Consider the following 20,591-nt stretch of genomic DNA (forward strand, 5'->3'; position numbering starts at 1 on the left):
AAAAGAATCAGCAAACTTGAAGACTGACCAATAGAAAATGTCCATTCTGAAGAACAGAAAGAAAAAGGAATGAACAAAGCCTCAGAGACCTGTGAGACTCCATCAAGCATACCAACATACGTGTAATGGGAGTCTCACAATGAGAGAAAAAAATAAATAATGACTGAAGGCTTCCCAAATTTGACTAAAATCTTTAATCTATAATCCAAGCAGCTCAATCAATTCCAAGTAGGAGAAACATAAAGCGATCCACATCTACACACATGGTCAAACTGCTGAAAGCTAAAGACAAGCAGAAAATTTGTAGGTGAGGCCTATGAATATGACAGAAGTTACTTACATAATTTGGTTACAATATATGACAACAGTGGAGGGATTTTGCAGATGGAATTAAAGTCCCTAATCAGTTAACTTTGAGTTTATCACAAGGGAGATTATTTTTTGGCTGGGCTTGACTTAAATCAGGTGAGCCCCTTAAAAGAGGACTTTAGTTCCCCTGAAATCAAAGAGATTTTCCCACTGGCCTTGAAGAGGAAGGCCACTGTAAGTTCTACTGATGCAAGAAAATGAATTCCACCAACCACCATGTGAGCCTGGAAAGAATCCCAAGCCTCAGATGAGGCTACAACCTTAGCCAACCTCTTGATTGTAGGCCTTGTGAGACGTGAGCAAAGGGCTCAGTTAAACCATGCCGACTTTTGACTTAAGAGACAGTGATGAGGTAATATTTTAAGGTGCTACATTCATGGTAATTTTTAATACAGCATTAGGAAATAGAAAACTAATACACCTAGCAAAACTATCCTTCAAAAATAAAGATTGAATAAGACATTTTTGGATGAACAAAGACAGAAAGAATTCATAGTAAGCAGATCTGCTTAATGGAAATACAACAAGAAAGCCCTTCACACTGAAAAGAAATGACACCAGATGGTAACTGCGATCCACATGAAGAAATAAAGTACAGCAGTAAAGGTACTTACTTAGGTAAACACGTAAGACACTATAAATACATTTTTCTCTGTTCTTCTATTAGTTGATTAAAAAGACAACTGCATAAAACAATTATAAAACTGTACTGTTGCCCTTATAACACATAAAGGTGTATAATACACATAATGATAATAGCACAAAGCGGGGAGAAAATGGAGTGACACTGGAGCAAAGTTTCTATATTTTGAGGAATTTAGTATTAATCAGAAGTACAATGTGAAAGATGAGGCATACTGTAATTCCTAGATCAAACACTAGTAATAATTTTTAAAAAGTTTAGAGGTCTCAGGAATTAAAATGGTACACTAGAAAATATTTAACACAAGGAGCAGTAAAGAAGGAACAGAGAAACAAAAATATGAGACAGAAAATAAGTATCAAAATGGCAGAAATAAACTCATCATACCAGTAATTTCATTAAATATGAGGAGATTAAACACTGCAATCAAAAAGCAGAGATTGTGAGACTGGATAAAAAAAAGAAGATCCCATTATACTCTGTCTACAAGAGACACAATAAAGATTCAAACACAAAAACAGATTAAAAGTGAATTCTTTAGAATGGACAACAGATTCGTAAGGGTTAATTGCCCAAGGATACTCAATTAATAGATAAGGCAAAACTGGAATATGAATTCATGTCCAATTTAAGTGTTCTTAGACTATGTTAAACACTAGCTCCCAAAGAACAAATAGTTAGTGCAGGTTCTAAAAGAATGGAAGTCCACGTTATATAATTAGTCAATATAATAGTTTTTCTCCTTTACAACCTCCTCCTGCACCCAATGGTACTCACATCTGCCTCCAATTCTTTTCTATAATACCATCACTGGGTAGGGAAAGACCGCCCCAGATGCTCAGATCAATTGGGAGAAGTCTGGCTTCCTTGAGAGGGAAACTTGAACAATATGATAAACCTATTAGTCAAAATTCAAGAAGAAAATGAGATAAGTCAGGGCTTCTGCTGGTGGGGTAGGAGTGGGGAGCTCTCTATACAGGGACTGATGGAAAACGAGAGAAAATGTAATGTCAGGGCAAGTGAAGGAATTAATAGTAATAAATAATAGTAACTATGAATTAAAAGAACAACATTTTCCTGCAGACTGTCATAGAACATAAAATTTCTGGCAATACTGTTATCAAAACAAACCTGCCAAGATGTCTCTGAAACCACTTGATACTGTAAGAAATTGTGCTCTTTCAATAAAGTCAGGTGAAATGAGGACAAACACTAATCAAACCACAAGCCATCAAAAATTGCCAAAGCAAGCATTGCAACAATTCAATCTTTATGACAAGGTGACTTGTTTAACATCCGAGAATTCAAATTAGGAGGTTATTTAAAAAGGAAGTTCTTTAGGGCATTTCAGTGAAGCTACCACGGAAGCTGTTTTTGCTTTGCAGCTGGACTCCTTACAAATTTAAGGTGTTTATGAAAAGGGTATATTAATATGTATACTCAGGGACAAAACTAATTTATGGAAGTGCTTTAAAATCTAAATTTAGATTTTAGACAACTGGTAAGTTGTGTTTAGTTTCCCTATACAAGAACATAAGTCATAAGACTTTAATGTTTTACTCTAACAAGACTTTTTCTGAGTACTTTATGAAGAACCCTTGAGGAAGTGGGGCAGGAAGGGAATGCAGGAAGAACTTCATCTTCCACTGGCCCCAGCAAGACCTCTAAGACACCCAAATCCGTTGCAGAACAGGAAATTACTTCAGGTACCCTGAGCTTAATATCTTGGGAAGGCCTGGGACTCTAACAGACCTGGAAGCAGATATAACTTAACGCTGTCCAGGACCACACAGATTTTACATCTAACCTGGAGAGTAGTGAAGAGAAAAGAGGAAAATACGATGTATTCTGAAAGGTACCATTTATTCTCATCCCAGTTCACTTTTAGTTAAGCTATAGTCTATGTAAACTACAGTTTATAAATGTGTATACTCAATTTCCTAACATAATAAATGATCCTGGGAAGAAAATAAGTCTCTAACCTTTGGTTGGTTGTATTAAGAAATTGTCTCTATCTTAATCAGTAGAGAATGGGGTGTGTGTGAAGTCAGTGCACAGCTTGGAGTATGGCACAGGCCTAACAGGGACCAGACTGTAAGTGACTACTGACCAGAAACAGTGAGATGAGGCAAAAAGTCAAAGAAACTCGGGAGAAAAGCCCTGTGTACACTGGTCCCTTCATACACGAGACCATCCTATGTATTAGAGGCCAGTATTACTTATAATCAACTAAAGATAAGTAAGTCAACTTCGATTCCAAGGAAACTGGACAAATAGATGTCTGGTAGTTTGAGTCTAACACTTCAATTTAAATAGCTCCATATGGTTAATGGCTACTGTATTAGAGCAGTTTTAGACAAAGGCAGAGCAAAAATTCCAGAGAAAGGCAGATCAAAGAACATTCCTTCTAAATAACCCATAGAACGATATTCATAACAGATGACCTACTTCATCCTATAAAGCTTTTAATTTTATGAACATTTTATCAGATTCTATACAATTACAATCCTTCTACTATGTTCCCTTAGCTTTGACATTCTTGAACTTTCTTCATATAGAAGCTCTGGGCACCTTACATATTTGATACATAGTTTTTATATACTTCATAATCTTTCCTTAAGTTGGATTTTTAAAATCTATCCTATCACAAGTGGATGTGAGTGTTTTGAAAAAACAGATTGTAGGGTGGCTGGTTGGCTTAGTTGATTAGAGAGCAGTGCTCATAACACCAAGGTCCCCGGTTCGATTCCCACATGGGCCTGTGAACTGTGCCCTCCACAACTAGATTGAAGATGACTTGACTTGGCGCTGATGGGTCCTAGATGTTCCCCATAAAAATTAAAAAAACAAAACAAAACAAAAAAATCCCAGATTGTTCTTGCTCATTTTAATGACTGCCTGAAGTTAAGGTGCAGGTTTCTTCTCAAAACAACAAAAAAAACCAAACCAAACAAAAATGACATCAGATGACATAAGAAATTGTGTAGTTATACATTTATTGTTTGAAATATTTAAATATATTCTGAGACCTAGAATTATAAGTTGCAAAAGTCGAAGTACTTTTCTCCTAATGTGTACAGTAAATGGAAGATTCTATTGCTTCCAAGACCTTGCTTGGAATTATGGAGGGTCAAAGGCCTGACAATAAAGTAGGAAACATTTTCTAAGTTAAATTTTAATCAAGAGCCACTAACCTAAAATATTCATCACCTAATACTCATAATTTTACACTTGTCGAGTTTCAGAACTTAGCCCTCTCTCATATGAGGGCACTAGATAAGGATAAACAACTTTATCATAGATTATGTGGCTCTTTCTGTTATACTCAGTCTTCTAAAAAAAAAAAAAAAAAAAATGCACCGGTCATTTAGCATTGTTAATCTCAACCTATACTTGGATAGCCAAAGAAACTTAGTCTTTTAGTATTTTCTCTTTAGTTTGGAAAAACAATCCCCTACAGCCTATTAAGTAAGGCACTCAACTTTTTCCACGAGAAAATAGATTTTCCTACACCCTTGGTAAAACATCTTGGAGACTAGAGAGGGCTCATGAGAGCAACGGTGCTCGACTCTGATGGGGAGGAAAGAGACGGCTGTGGCCCACAATCTCGGCTCAGAGTGAGGCTGAGCCCCCGGCCCCCACTACTCTCCTTCTCTAGGAGTGAGTCTCCTTCTGCTGGAAGCAATCTTTAGGACAGGGGCATGGTCATTCTGTTTCCTATTGCTGCTGTAGCAGATTACCACAAACTTCGCAGCTTAAAACAACACAGATTTATTATTTTATGGTTTGGGGCAGGGGGGTCACAAGCCCAAAATGGGTCTCACTGGGCTAAATCAGGTGTCATCAGGGCTACATTCCTTCTGGAGGATTGAGGGGAGAATTTGTTTCTTTGTCTTTTCTAGCTTGTACAGCTGGCTGCATTCTTTGGCTCATGGTCTTCCCCTCCGTCTTCAAAGTCAGCAATTGTATCTGCTTCCATTGTCACATCTCCTTCTATGACTGACTCCACTGCCTGCTTCACCTGTAAGGAACCCTGAGATTACTGAGGTCCAACCACGTAATCCGAGGCAATCGCCCCATCTCAAGATCCTTCACGTAATCATGCCTGCAAAGTCACTTCTGCCAAGTAAGGTAACACACTCACAGGTTCTAGGTATTAGGAAGTAGGTATCTTCGGGGAGTCATTATTCTGCCTACCAGTTACCACGTCACAGGTGCCACGACTAACAATGGCATTTGGAGATTCCAAACTAGTGAGTAATTTGTGGTAGATAAATGTTGCCACAAATTCTTTGACGCTCCTTCCATCCAAGAGGTGGAGTCTATTTCCCTCCCCCTTGAATCTGGATTAGCCTTATGACTTGCTTTGTCCACAGAACATGGTAGAAGTAACAAGCAAGTTTCAGAGCCTAGAACTCAAGAGGTCTCACAATGTCCATCTTCATCCTCTTGGAATGCTATTCTAAGACTTCCATACAAGAAGCCAGCCTAGCTGACTGGAGAATGAGAGACCATGTGGAAGAGAATGAGGCATCCCAGGGGACAGCCACACATGCCAACTCTCCAGCTCAAAACAGCTACATAAATGATCACAGGCAAAAAGCAGCAGAGAAGCCGTTCAGCAAACCTACAGAATGGAAAATAAATCATTACTTTAAATCATTAAGTTTTGGGGTGGTTTGTCATTCACAGCTAACTGATACAACATTGGTTAGTGAGAAGACCAGTCTATACTATATACATATACTTGAAGGAGCTTTTGGCAAGAGGAATAAAGGAAGGTAATTAGGGTCAAGTTTGGGAGAACAGCAGGTAGACTTTCTTGGCTATATCACAAAGCACGATCAGGTAGAGCAGGAAATGACTATTGTTAAGTAAGAATGATCAACTGATCTATATCTATTATGATCTGTTCTAACTGGAAATAAGTGCCATTATAGTTTCCGAGAGGAGGTAGTTAGGTAACTAAAACTATGTCAAAGAAAACACAAAATAAAGTGCCTACCGTACTGCCTAGACATAGTAATTACCCAAGAGATGCTTAAAACCAAATAGACCATAAATAAAGTAAAAAGATGTTTGAGCCGGGCAGGAACGAGGGGTCCGAGGGCAGAAAGTGGTCAGAATCCACTATTACTATTGTGTGATTTAGTGGCAGGTCACTGACATTAGCTGCTGCAGTGAAGGACAGAAAAGGCAGTGGCTCTGTCTGCCGAGAACACGACGATGCTTGCTGCCCTCACACTCCTGGTCCCGCACGGCAGGCCTGGCTTACCACCCCCCTCCCCGCACATGAGTATTTTCACCCAGCACGACCAAATCAAATTGCATTCACCTCTCTCCCCACCTGCAGTGTAGTCCATAAGCTTTGAAGGGCAAGAACTATGCTTCTCATCTTTTAGCCAAGCATCAAGCACGATGCTTGGCATATAGCAGGCAGTTCACCGATGTTTGTTTACTGGACAGTTTTAGGGAAAAGTGATCAAAGAAAACGTTTAGTCTTGTTTCAGGTTGGTGTCAACATGCTGAATGCGGGAACCATGTCTCATTAAACTTAACATTCCAAGGGTTTCAATAAAGCAACTGGCCCACAGGAGCTACTACTTACTCAATGTTAAGTTAACAAATCTAACAAGAAATTTAGAAAGAAGCCTTGAGAGAACACAACTGGGCAAATACATGGATGACAGATAAGAATCATATCCTAGTAAAAAAAAAATCATATCCTAACATCTAAGTGAAAAGCTCTATACCCACAATTTATTTCAACTTAAGTATATCAACATCATTTGCCCTTTTAAACCAAGATGAAAATTCTATCAATTTACTGTATTTTCCCATTTTGAGTTAGTATCAGTTTCTCAATTTTCAACTTAACCCCTTTCTACAACCCAGACCTTCAACTCACCTATGTCAATAGTTCAACCAACTTAAATATTATGAAAAATCATTTAATAATGGCATACTGCTCTATTGTGCAGAGGGTTTGTGTAAGAACACAAACATCACCTGGTGATGTGGAATAAGAACTGAATTCTGGGACAGAAAGCATGTAAGCCACGATGCTGGCCAGCCCTGACCGCAATCGGTTCTGTCAGTATCATCTTCCGTTTACCACTGCTTTATGGACGGGCCCGAAAACCACCGTGAGCCAGTTGCTATTAGTTTTATTTTATTAGGTTGGTGCAAAAGTAATTGCAGTTTAAAAGGTTAAATTGCAAAACAAGCAATTACTTTTGCACCAACCTAATACCAGCACCAATTTTCTCTCTTTAAATGGTTATTCGAAGTTTACATAAGGCTTTGGGTGAGAACCTAAGCTTTATAAATTGAAAATCCTTGTGGCTGGCTTTAATATAGATGTAACCTAATAACTCACAGAGTTAGATTTTTGTCTTTGTAAAAACTGGGCCTTTAGAGGGAGAGAAGGGCATCTAATCATTCATTCAGCACCAACAACAGGGCTATGCTTTAAGATCCTATTGATATTTGATAAATGTGTAAGGGAAAAAAACCTAACTAGTAGTGTTATAATTAACTACCATTTCATCAGTCATTTGCTACTGGCATCCTAAACTGGATTTTTTTTTTTTATAGTCCCATGTTTTGAAATTAAGATTCTGCAAGTGCTTTTGATTTCCATTATTTCAATGCTACATAAACTCTAGACCAGGGATTAGCAAACTTTTTCACAAAGGGCAAGACAGAAAACACTTTATGCTGTCTGGCATAACTACTCAACTCTTCCTATTTAGTGAAAAAGTGGTCATAAATAATATGTAAACAAACAAGTGTGCTGTGTTCCAATAAAATTTTACAAAAACGGAAGTCCACAGCTTACTGACCCCTGCTCTCGACCCATTAGTGTCTTAAGAATGTTCTCCATTACGTAACATGGGGGAATCTTTGGGTATAAATTTGAACAAAGACATAGTAATACAAATATGTATGCCTAGCCAACAAGATTTTTATCTACTTCTGTTTCTACCTGAAGACAGCCAATAATGCCAAGGCAAGAGAGGAGTGAGATGCTGAGAACTAGGAGGGGAGCTTGGAGACTCTTATTCCTCCATATGGATTAAAATTCCCAAACTTACAACTGAACAAAGAAGCTCATCCCACAAGGGCAGAAATGGGAAAAAAGCAAACAAGCTATAGGTGGCAGGTGTGGAAATAATTTTAGGAGAGCCCAGCAAATAGAGATGTTACATCAAAGACAAAATCTAGAGAGCAAGGAGTTAGAAAGTGACCATTCCAATATTGTTAGATACAACATAATTTTATAAAAATTATTTTAAGTCTTCCTATGATTCTCTGGTAAGAGACACTGATCTCACTTATTTTGGTGGCTCAAATTATATACTCCATCATTCAATGTCATCAACTAAAATGCTGGTCCTAAGTAAAACTGTCTACATAGATTTAAACAGCCATTGATGGGGATAAAAAATTTCATCATCCACTTTCAGTACCTGTAACCCAACTCAATGCCATATTATACCCCTCTCAGATATGCCACGTCTTCATGCTTGCCTTCTTTCTCTACTTATCAAAATTAATTCTCAGGAAGGGTTCACAATTCATTCACATTTAAGAATGACAAAATTAACAAGAGCTCAATTTTTTCTTCCAAATCAAATGAACTTTTCAAAACTTTAAAATTTCAGACTTCAGCCAAAAACGGGAAAGAATTAAAGAGAGATGATCAGAATGCTGACAAAGTCACACCCTAGAATGGCTGAGCCCAGTCATCTGCCACCTGGCAAAGCAAAGCACAGTGTCTGTTCTTCCTTGCCTCACATGGCTGCCCAGATAAACCAAAATTTCCAGTTTCCTTTGTAGCTACATGTGGCAAAGAGCAGGAATATACCTTTCCCTTGACTAGAATGTGGATGTGATGTTGGGAGCTGCTGGTCAAGCCATAATACCAGCTGTGGATTGCCTGAGACAGCTTCCAGTGACAAAAATAAACTACTATTAAGGGCTCTGTGAGAACAGCCCAAACTACATTCTAATTGATACAACTTTTCTGGCAAGCTATAGCAAATGTCACACTTTACTACCATGTCCAAATCCCTAAGTTAAATGATTTCTTTAACGCAGTAGGACTTTGGCTGAAAGCTTTAAGTCATTTAATGAAGGAATCAGTAATAGCAGGACCAAGATTATAGTATTGCTTTTCCTTGGACACCATCTTTCGTAGCTGATATTCAAAAACTTGTTGACTGCTTACATGGAAGCAGCATAATACGGTACAAACATCAAAGTGTCTAAAGATAATAGTTCAGTGCTTTTTCTGTATGATTATGAAGGTGAAAGGAGGAAAATATTACGTGGCGTTATCGTGATAGCTAAAAGTTAAGGCCTTTCAGACTTTCCACTTTAAAGGTATAGAGTGACAATATTAATGACATACAAAGATTTCTTTCTTAAATGGATATTTTGTCTTTTCTTGACTTCTGGTTTACTTCCAAGATTATTACACAGGGATATAGACATGGATGGTGCAAGACGGGAGTAAAAGGACCTGGCCCGGCTGCATGTAGTCACTGTTTCCCTTCTTCCCCCAAAGCTAAGCTGTATAGGCTGGCACGCTTTCAGCTAGTGTCTAAATGGCCTCCCCTCCAAAACACAGTTTTCTATCTTTGGCAAATGTCACTGGTTTTCCTCTCTGCTGTCAGGATGTTTTATTATTTATTTTTAGAATTTGCCTTGTTTTCAACCCCATCAAGGCTACCAACCATTGTGAATCCCTGTCTTTTTCTCCTACTTCTCTGCTGCCTATCACTTCTCAGGGACAGAGAGCATGGTGCAACCAGGAATAAGCCCTGCTGCATATCAGCCAAGGGCCTTTGCTGGGTGGTTTTTAAACTGTCACTCTCCAGATCCTACCCCAACCCAATTAAGAGAGAGTCTCCATGGCTTCAAAAGCTCCCCAGGTGATCGGAATTTCAGTGAGGATGGAAGAAAGAGTATGGGCTCTGAAGGGCACAAAATCTAAATTCAAATGACAGTTTTGCCACTTACGAGCCGTGACTTTGGGCGATACTTAACCTTCCTAAACTTCATTTATCCCAAAGAGTCCACTCCATTATGTGCCAAACAGTGTCAGGTGTTAAATAAATAAGCGTGGCTCTGACAGTCCCTGCTCTCTAGGAGATTACAGTGCAAGATACAGGAACCAAAGGAAGCCGCAGAGAAACAAACAAACTTAATCCTAAGGGCACAGAGGAAGGAAATCCAGTCTGGATTCAAGACCCTGACGTAAGACAACGCAGCTTATTTGGGCGATACAAGTAGTTCAGTAGAACTGGAGCATAAAATAAGGATGAGGGAGGGACACGAGATGAGGATCAGCAGTGACCTCAGCTTCTGTATCTGCTAAACAGAGATCTTATCTACTCTGCTTGGTTACCTCAAAGATCTACTTATATATATAGCACAGTGCCTTGTACACAACAGGTACTCAAGTGCTAAATCCCTTTACTTTTCAGCTTTCATATACACAGAAAAGAGCTCTCCTTTTATAAGCATCACAAACCAATCAACACTTTTTCTTCAGGTCACTCATCAAAGCATGGAATTTAATAATAAACTCTTTTCAGCTGTTTATTTTTCCTGGGTGCATCTTACCTACTGTGGATTACTGAGGAGTCAACTCCCAGATCTCAAGGGTGCCAACCAGTGGGAATTCCTTCAAAAGGTTCAGACACGTAGGGTGTGTCCCAACGCTAGGCTGTAGATAACTGTTTTAAATTAAATGAACAGCAGTCATGAAGCAATTCTGAACCAGGACAAGAATAACTTCAAATCTAACCTTGGCTCTGACACTAGTTAGATAATTTACTAGTTAGATAATTTACTTTGGGTGAGAGACAGCTTTCTTTGCCTCGGTTTCCTAATCTGTTAAAACAGAGAACAGAGTCCCTATATAGAAGAGTGCTGATAACCCAGGGCTACTTTTTAATTGTCACTGCCTGCCTCCGTTCTTCCCTCCCATCTTAAGAGATGTGTTAGGTAAGAATCTTCAAAGCTAGCAACATGCCTCTCCTTGATGGAGATCGTGGAAGTCAGCCACAGCTGACAGCAAAGATGTGTTATCAGACAGCATCCCATGCCCAAGTGACAAGGCCACATAGACTGTGCAGATGTCCTTTGGGCCCAAAATGCCTTGATTCTTTAAAATATGATGTTGACCCTTTAATAATACATGCTTATAAATCCTAAAAACAAGTCTAAGAATTATTTCTGAGCTTCCAATCTGGATATTAATGACTCCCAATTTAAAATGAGACAATTCACCCAGAGAAAAATCACCAAAACAGGTTTAGAAAAGCCAACAGTGTCAAGACACTACTTTTACTAAACATCTTTCTGTCACAATGCTTAGTAGAAAATTTGACTATTCGGCTTCATGTAACTCTATGAGGTGATGAATGTTAACTAAGCTTATTGTAATCATTTCCCGATATATAGCAAATCATAATATGGTACACCTTAAACAAATGCAATGTTATATGTCAATTATATCTCAATAAAACTGGAAAAAATACTAGTACAGTACAGTCACAGGAACCATATTGCCTTAAGATACAGAGTAGTTACTCAGTATTTTTGGTCTTAAATGTGAAATTTATCGTGTTCTAAATGGCATCACAACTTTCCACATGGAACCACGCCAACTATAATAAATATTTAAAACATTGAAAAAAGTCTATTTGATTTAGTACTAAACAAGATGGCTTTTTAAAATACATTTACCTCAATGAAAGTATACTTCCATGCCAAGTAGGTTTCTTGATAAGAAAAATCTAACAATTTTAATAACTCAACTGCATGTTAATACAGAAAATGCAGCTGATAACTGACCTTTGATTTAGAAGATAAATGTATTTAGAAAGAGGTAAGCTCTGAGTGCTTATTATGTACCAGTCATTGTGCAAAAGAGATTTATATGCATTATCTCACTCAGTCCTATGAGGTAGGTACTATTATTATCATACCTATTCTACAAGGGGGAAGTGGAGCTTAGATTTTGTACCTCACTCTGCTAATTACTGATGATAACTCTATTCTCTGAATTCAGAGCTCAAGAAAGAGCCTTAACTTCACTCCTGTTCCAAACAGTTGGCTCTAGGTATAATAGATCTTAATTAAAATCTCCAGAAATTTAAAAGTTACATGATAGCACAAACTTCATAAACGTGACTGAATTTCCCCTTTAGCCTTCTTTTTAATGTGTCAAAATAATTCTAGGCCCTGAGCTTTCCTAAACCTTTAATCATTTATGGTGCTCTCTGCTGTACCTACCCATTAGAACAATTTAAGAAAACATTAACACTACCAATTATTTTCAAAAGCCCAAAGATACTAATCAAGTGATCCTAATAGTCTTAAACACTATCCTCAAACCAAAAGATAAATGGAGATTGGGAAACTTGCATTCTAAAGTGCACCATCCAGATAAAATTACTCTGTGAATTAGAGTAATTTCAATCAGATCCTATAAAATTGAACATTTTTCTCAAGACCAGAATTAAAGACTAACTCTAAGACAGTTTAAGGACCCAAACTCTGAAACATAAAATGGTTTGCACTTGGCAAATTCAGTAGCAAAAGGCAGGCTGTAGGGAGAGCAGCAACAGTTTAGAAAAGTAGTAATAAATAACATTAAAAAACAAACGATTTACCTATTCATTTCACTGGCCATTCTCCTTTAACACAAGCCTGTAATTATTCTCAAAAACCATCTGATGCTTAAAATAAGACCTAATGTCTTACTACATGGTGTCCTGAATTTTAAGTTAACACATTACATATTAAGAGAAATCACAATGGCATTTCATGAGCATTAGAAACCCAATTACATTTTCTTAGAGGGCATCCGCATTTATGATTGTAACAGTTATTAACACACAACAAACTGGTTTATATCATACAAACCAGTGTAGGTGCACACTTTATTAATTCTGTAACTCATTAATCATTCTTAAAAAGGATTATTTTCTTTAAAATGCAAATGATCACACCATAAACACAACTTATTTTTAAATGTCACATCAGCTATTTGGTAATAAAGTATACGTTTTTAAAATAATTGAATTATCACACTAGAGTCTATTTAATATAATGCACACTGCAAGATAAACCCAAAGTTACTAAATGGAGGATGTATAGGCAGGAGATTCCACTTCAGTTGTGTGACAGGAAATACTAGCTATGGAAGTTTAGAAACAGGAATACCAAATTCTGTTTCAGCAAAATAAAGAAAGGAAAACGTGCTGGTGAGTAAGGGTAAAAGAGGAAGTTGTTGTAGTGAACAATCTGCCATACATTTAGGACATTCCAAAAGATTAAAACAAATAAAAAGCCTTACTTTTCCACTAGGCTTACTTGGTAATGTACCTCCCTAGGTACACTGACGCCTGGATTCGCAGTTTCGCTATAACAAGACTGCTTATGGCTCACATCTTACACATACATAGGGAGATAAGGGTGGCGTGTAACATTAAACTGTTAGTTTCATATCTTAAACTGAAGTTTGATGACTATTAATTTTTTTAGCAACGCTACATAAGTACATCATTTTTTAAGTGTGTAAGTTTCACAGCAGTGTGAAAATACTCAATATTACTGAACTATACACTTAAAAATAGTTAAGATGGTAAATTTCATGTTTTTTACCACAAAAAAGGGCATAAGTTAGGGAGAAATTACTCCACTGAAACGTTAATAGTAACTTGTTATGTAAATTGTGATTACTCTAAACCTAAATTCTTATTATGCTTAATTTTCAATAAAATAATTTCTTGTTGTCATCTTTAACAGCTGGATTCACTTTATGTAATTAATTTTTAAAGCTACTTCCAGACATAAGAAAGTTCTTTAATCCTGAACTACAGAGAGAAGCACTATTCTCAATTAACATCTTTCAAATCATCTGAATTACTTATTGCCAACAAATACTAGTTATGAAATTATAAGTGTTTTTCTACTTCAGCTGATTCATTCATTCAGTGAAGTGCAAATCTCCAAATCAAGAAAGCAAGATCCCCAAACGAATAAGTTTTTCTTAAAGTAGCTTTGGATTGTGAGGTAGACAACACTCGCCACACCTCAGACTTCAGCCGGACGTGGCCCAGAGTGCTAAGGTCACTCATTTCCAATCACCGTTCTCACCTGCTCTGCCTTACAAATTTGTCAGGCTTTTGTGAACTCCCATTAGGTTCTGTTCAGAAAAGTGTACCACCTAGGTTAGTCTCATAGCTTGGGAAGAGTCTGGAGCAATCAGCTTGGCTTGGCCACCTCGGAGGAAAAGTGTCCAGAAAAAGAAAACTGGGAACGCTTCAACTTTGCGCAAACCCCCCCATCTCAAGTCACATCTACCTCCCTTCCAGAAGGGCTGTGTTCAGTGTTCTCGAAAGATCTACCCTTTTCCAACTCAAATGTCATTCTTAGATCAGCTGCTTGAGGGGCTAGCGGAGCTCAACCCACGCCGTTCTTCTAGCACCTTCTCCAAGTGCCAGCGCTGGATTCAGCTCACTCAGCAGCCCCCATCCAAGCCCTACACGAAGAGAGACCCTGGCCGACGACCCCGCCCACGGACAGGGCCGCCCTAGAGTCACCCAGAGGCTCCCAGTCGGGGCAGCTTCAGCCGCCTAAGGGGATCTGCTCCTGAGGCGGCTGGGGGCAACCTGGGACCGTAGGAGAGGTCTCACAGTAGGAGGGAAAGACGGCCTCACCTTGACCCTGATTTCATAGGTGGTGAAGCGGCCCCGGCCGACCCCCACCGTCTGCGGGTTGCTCACATCGATTTCAAGGAAGTTGCTGGGCGGCCCGTAGGCGTCATTCAGGTTCTGCGGCTTGGTGATCAGCCGCCGGGTGTCCGCCACCGTCTCCGACATTTCGCTGTTGCAGCCGCCGCCGCCGCCGCCGCGGGCTCCCTCCGCCCCCTCCGCGTTCCACCGCCGCCGCCGCTGCTGGCCGCCGCGGGGACACCAGGCTCGCGCGCAGCGGTCGCGAGGGGAACGAGCACGTAGCGCAGGCGTTCACCCCGCGCCGAAGCTCCGCCCCGTGCCCCTCCGGCTTCCGTCCCTCAAGCCCAGGGGAGAGACAGCTGACTCTCCGGAACGCCGCTCCTCGGGCCCTGGAGGCCCAGCGGAGACCCGGGCGGGGAACTAAGGACTTGAGGAGGATTGGGAAGAGCGGAGCACGGGACCTGTAATCACCAACAGGTTCCGGCCAGACTACAGCGCCCACAATGCACCGGGCGAGCGCGGCGCCGCCGCCGCCGGAACGCGACCAAAGTGCTTGGGGATCCCGGGGATGTGGTGGCTGGCGCGTCTGTCTTTTCCGGTCCGTTCCGACCCGGAGCGGTGGGAAGAACAGCGGAAATGGACTTCGCGGCCCTGGGAACTGCGGGCACAGGAGTCAAACGGCGAGATATGGAGGTTTGCCGGCAATCGAAACAAAACAGCCTCCGTTAACGATGCCAACCCATCTACGGCCTCACCTTGAACCACTGCATGTGCCTTTCTTGGTAACCATTAACAAATGCCTCAAATGATGACTTTGACACCAACTTTGAGAGTTTCACCATACCCGTGTCTGGTTTGATAAATTGAAGGCCCTAAAGAAGGGTAGTGGAATAAAAACAAAAGACCTCGCGAGATCATATGGCTACGAGCAAACCGTTTGACTGGTTGGCCCTCTAAAAATAACGTAGTAGATAGGCTGAAACCTGCCTTGAATGGCCTATGTTTGGGTGACCTGCAACTTTTCCCCTTCATTTCCCACAAAGTCCTAGAAACTTTAAAAAAAGTGGTAAACGTATCTCTATAGCATTTGAAATGAAGCCTGTATAAGACATGAAAAAAAGACAGAACAAGTAGATCGTAGTTCATCTCTAGTAAATGCAACTTTTGAATATTGAGGTAGAAGGATACATTTCTGTACTTGCCTGGAGAGTTATCTCCCTTAATGTTATATAGTCCCACAACTATTTTTGACTTTTTAATGTTTCAGAAACATTTACTTTGCTATTTACTATTTACTTTGAAACATTTACTGTTTACTTTGACCTGTACTATAAACTGAAAAGTTGTACACATCTAAGAAATTGTCCAGATTATTAGCAGCCATTCCTAATAACACTAAGGACAGTAGAATTAAAGAAATTACTTAAACATGAGGTGATTATTTCTCAGAAATTCAACATTCATTAATTCAACAAATATTTACAGAAGGTCTACTAGGTATTTTCAACTCTTGATCGTAGAGAGATAAGCGTAAGTAACATGGAAATTCTCTGCTCTTACCAGGTTTATAGTCTAGTATATAGTCTACCTTGGGGAGACAAATCAATAAATAATATACCAGCCAATGTGATTGGTGTTACAAAGAAAATAAAACTAGATAATTGATAATGACTGAGACAAGCTCATTAGAAGGATAGTTAAAGAAGTCCTGTCTGAGAATATCTCTCTTTCAAAGAGTAAGGGTAATATTGGAATTAGTATGGCCAGACAGGACGCCCTGCCTGCTATGTCTGTCTCCTGTGGTAAGAGACCAAATGGGAACTTGACTGGTATGATTATAGCAGTGAGCTGAAGAAATGAGTATAGATGACTTTGAATTCAAGAGACCAAGAACCACTGTATTGTGTTGTCATCCATGACACCTGAACAAAGCAATCATGGGATATTTTCATAGAAAGCTTCTGCCTCATTCCTTGTGGGCCTCTTAGAGCAGCAACAATTGTGTGAAGTGGGAAAATAACCACAGAGGATAGCACAGCAGCATAGCAGTCATACAGCTAAAGAGGAGCTTCCCGGTATAAACATCAGGAACACTTAACCTTTATTTTTCAGGAGACAGACTGTATTCCTAGAAAAATCCAAGAAGAACAGGCTACTGGTATTAAGAGAATTTAGCGGCTGAACAAAAGTAAAGAAGCTCATGTATAGTTTTCCTCTGTCTAGGCAATGTTTAGTTAGAATGGAGATGGAAAAAATAGCCTATTCACAACAGTGACCAAAAGTTAAAAAAATACGTAGGAAGGCACAGGATCTATAGGAACAAAATTATAAATTTTATTAAAGGACATAAACCAAAATCCAAATAAAAAAGAGTCGTGTTCCTGGATAGGAGGACTTAAAATCAGAAAAATGTCACTTTATGCAAAATGAAGGCAATTATAATGACAATCCTAATGTGGCTGGTTTTGCCCTACCCCCTGCCTGGGATGGGTGGATAGTACTGGGCAAGATTTTTTTAAAGTTCCTATGTTGAAGGATAACCAAGAAGATTGTGAAAGTGAAAAATAAAATTAAAGTGGGATTTGCTTTACCAAATGTTAAAATTCATTATAAAACCACTATAAGCAAGAGTGTGGTTTTGGCTCTTTATAGAGTACAGAAACAAATCCTAATAAAGACCATGATACATAACAAGGAGAGCATTTCAATTCATTGAGGAAATGGTGCTGACACAGTTGGATGTTCAGGGAATAGAGGGACCACAGAGCTAGTTCCCTGCATTATACCACATATGAAAAAATTCCAGACAGATTTAAATATAAAAAATGAATATATTTAGAGGAAATTTAGGAGAAAAGTTGTATAACCTTGAATAAGGAAGTGCGTCCTAAGCGATGTGGGAAATAAACTATAAAAAAGTCAGATACATATATTTTAAATAAAAATTATATAGCAAAAAGCATAATAAAAATTGGAAGTATATATGTAACACATAGACTAGTAAAAGGCTAATATTCCTAATATAAAAAGAACTCACATAAATTGACAATAAGAAGACAACCCCATAGAAAAATAGGCAAAGAATATGAATAGGTACTTTTCTACATGTTTTACACATAATGGATTTATCAAATCACCACAACTCTATGAGTGGATACCATTATTGTCCCAATTTTACAAATGGGTAAGCTTCACAGAGGCCAAATAATTTGAAGATTACTCCTTACAAAATGGCAAAACTAGTTCCTGAATTTATATACTTAAACACTATGTCATGCTGCCTCTTAGGTAAGAAATGCAAATGGAGAATAAGCATAAAAATATGCTCAACCTCACTAATCAATTAAATGTACTTTAAAGCAAACATGAAATACTGTTGTCTATTACATTGGCAAAAATCAAAAGAACAAACGTATTAGGGAGAATGTAGGGAAACAGGCACTCTTATTTTGATAACATGAGCCTGAATTGTCACAACCCTTGATAAAAGTAATTTGATCATGTTTATCAAAATTAAAAATATTCAGGACATTTTGATCCCCAGATGAAATTGTTCTATTTTTATTTCTTAGAATATTAGAATGTATCCATTTTTAGTTATTAGAATTAAAAGAGGAATATCCGTGATGTATTGGTGAGGATCACAGAACGATCTGTCCAGTATGATCCCATTTTGGCAAACAAAACACTGTTAGTGTATATGTGCACTTTTATATGGGCATTTTATATGTGCATACACCAGGCTGTTAAAACTGGTAACGAGAAAGGGAGTAGGTATGGGAAGACACAAGTATATTTTAAGGATGGGCTAAGATGTGAAAGAGAGAACTTTAACCAATTTTGTTTTTTCCTAACAGCCAAATTCTAGAAAAATAATTTGCCAGTGAGCCTGTGTTACTGTGGGCACCTTCAGAGTTGTGTTCCTTGAGTAGGGTATTAGATGATCACAGCTTGATGGCTTTGGGATTATCCATTCCTCTTCTTTTGGACACTGAACAGTTAGCTAACAGTAATTTCATTTCTTATGAAGACTGTTAACAGGCAAAAGGAGGTGCTGCCTTGTGGGAGCAGTTGGTTTACATTTTCATTTTAAATTTGTAAATGAAGTTTATATTTTATCAACTGGGCTCTTGTGAGCTTGATTAATGCATCACTCCACCAGGCCTGATCACCTCTCGGAAAATAATGAAACCAAGTAGGTGGACCTCCAAAGGGTCAGACTCTGGCATTGTGGCAACACTAATGAAGTCCTGTAAACTTCTCAAGGGCCAGGCATAGCCACTTTTATATTGTTTTTCCAATTCAAAGCATTTCAGTTCTTACACTCGGACCAATCTCCTAAATCCCCGCTCCCAGGCTGCTGAACATTCCTGAAGAAAAACCCCAAACCAACTGACACCTTTGCAAATGTATGGTTTCCAACTTCCGTTAACCAACCCTTCAATATGCCTCAGCAATCCCTTATTTTAGCCTCTCCTCTTCTTGCATTTTGTACCCCTCATCCTTGCTCTTAGCAGGAAACCTCACTTCATGCAGCACAAGGAAAAGGAAAAGCCATGAAGCTCAGTATCTTTCCTCACCACTGAACTACAACTTAAAACATGAGTCATCCTTAGACCTTCTCAGAGCATGAGGCAGGTCCAGGCCACTTCCAACTTGTGAGGATGTGGGCATTTTTGAATTTGGTATTGAGGAAATCATTTGCAAACACTGTGGTTTGTTTGTTAATTTTAAATAAAGTGTTTGCGTGATTCAAAAGTCAATGTGCATTTAGAGTATTCATTAAAATATCTACCTCCCATCCCTATCTCCAGCCATCTAGTTCCCCCTTCTATTCACAGCCACTGTTACCAGTTTCTTGTGTTTCTTTGAATCTTTGAAAAAAAAAATTCTAGCATGTAAAATGTGTGTATATACGTATTAACAGAAATGGCATCATAGGATACACATTTGCACCTTATTTCCCTTAATATATCTTAAAGACAGAGCCTCATTTATACAGCAGCAAAGTATTCCATTACACGATGTGCCATAATTTAACTTGTCCCCTACTGACAAATATATATGGTGATCTCAACCTTTTACTCTTACAATGCTGCAATTAATAACCTTGAATATGATGTCATTACACATGGGATTACATTTATAGGATACATTTTTATAAATGGAATTACTGGGCCAAAGGACATACGCATTTATGAGATATTGCAAAATTGCTTTCTGTACAGGTTATACCAGTTTACACCCTGTTCAGCAAGGGATGGAAATGCCTGTTTGTCCATAGATTCACCAAAGCCAAGTTATCAAACTTTTTAATCTTTACTAGTCTAAATTATATCCTTATTTTAATTTTCCTTTATATGAGTGCAGTTGAGCATCTTTTCATGCTTACAAGGCATTCCCATTTTGTTTTTTTGTGACTTGTGTTAAAACAAAATTACACTAAGTAAATTTAAAGATCAAATTGGCTTTCTTCAATGATTCATGAATTCGCAAACAGATTCATGTAGCAAACAGAAACGGGCTCTGAGGAGCCATACAAAATGGAAGGCTTCTGTAGGCAGAAGTGGGCGGAGGAAAAAGACATTTCTAACAAAGAGTAGATTGTTTCAGACAAGGTTACCTTCCTTTGGGGGAAGGGCAGGGATCCATCATGAAGATTGCTTCAGTAGGTAGTCCTGATTGGGTAATTCCAGATTAACTGGTTAAAAGTCACATTCCAGAGGCTGAAACACGAATTAAGTTTTGTTTTGCTGTCTTGGGAGCAAGTGACTCCATTTTGAGCCTGTTGTTCCTTTATTTCTTTATTTTTAACACGTATT

General features: G+C 38.7%; 1 protein-coding gene across 1 annotated transcript in view; it reads right to left on the reverse strand.

Moving 5' to 3' along the window:
* The window catches only part of SNX3 (sorting nexin 3), a 40,495-nt gene extending 25,194 nt beyond the window's left edge, over positions 1-15,301 (reverse strand). The window contains exon 1 of the mRNA XM_019735072.2: positions 14,755-15,301. Coding sequence (XP_019590631.1) covers positions 14,755-14,916 — 162 coding nt within the window. The 5' untranslated portion in view covers positions 14,917-15,301. The remainder of the gene's footprint in view (positions 1-14,754) is intronic.
* Positions 15,302-20,591: the final 5,290 nt, after the last annotated feature.

The sequence above is a fragment of the Rhinolophus sinicus genome, linkage group LG05 (genome assembly GCF_036562045.2).
Source record: "Rhinolophus sinicus isolate RSC01 linkage group LG05, ASM3656204v1, whole genome shotgun sequence".
Lineage (NCBI taxonomy): Eukaryota > Metazoa > Chordata > Mammalia > Chiroptera > Rhinolophidae > Rhinolophus > Rhinolophus sinicus.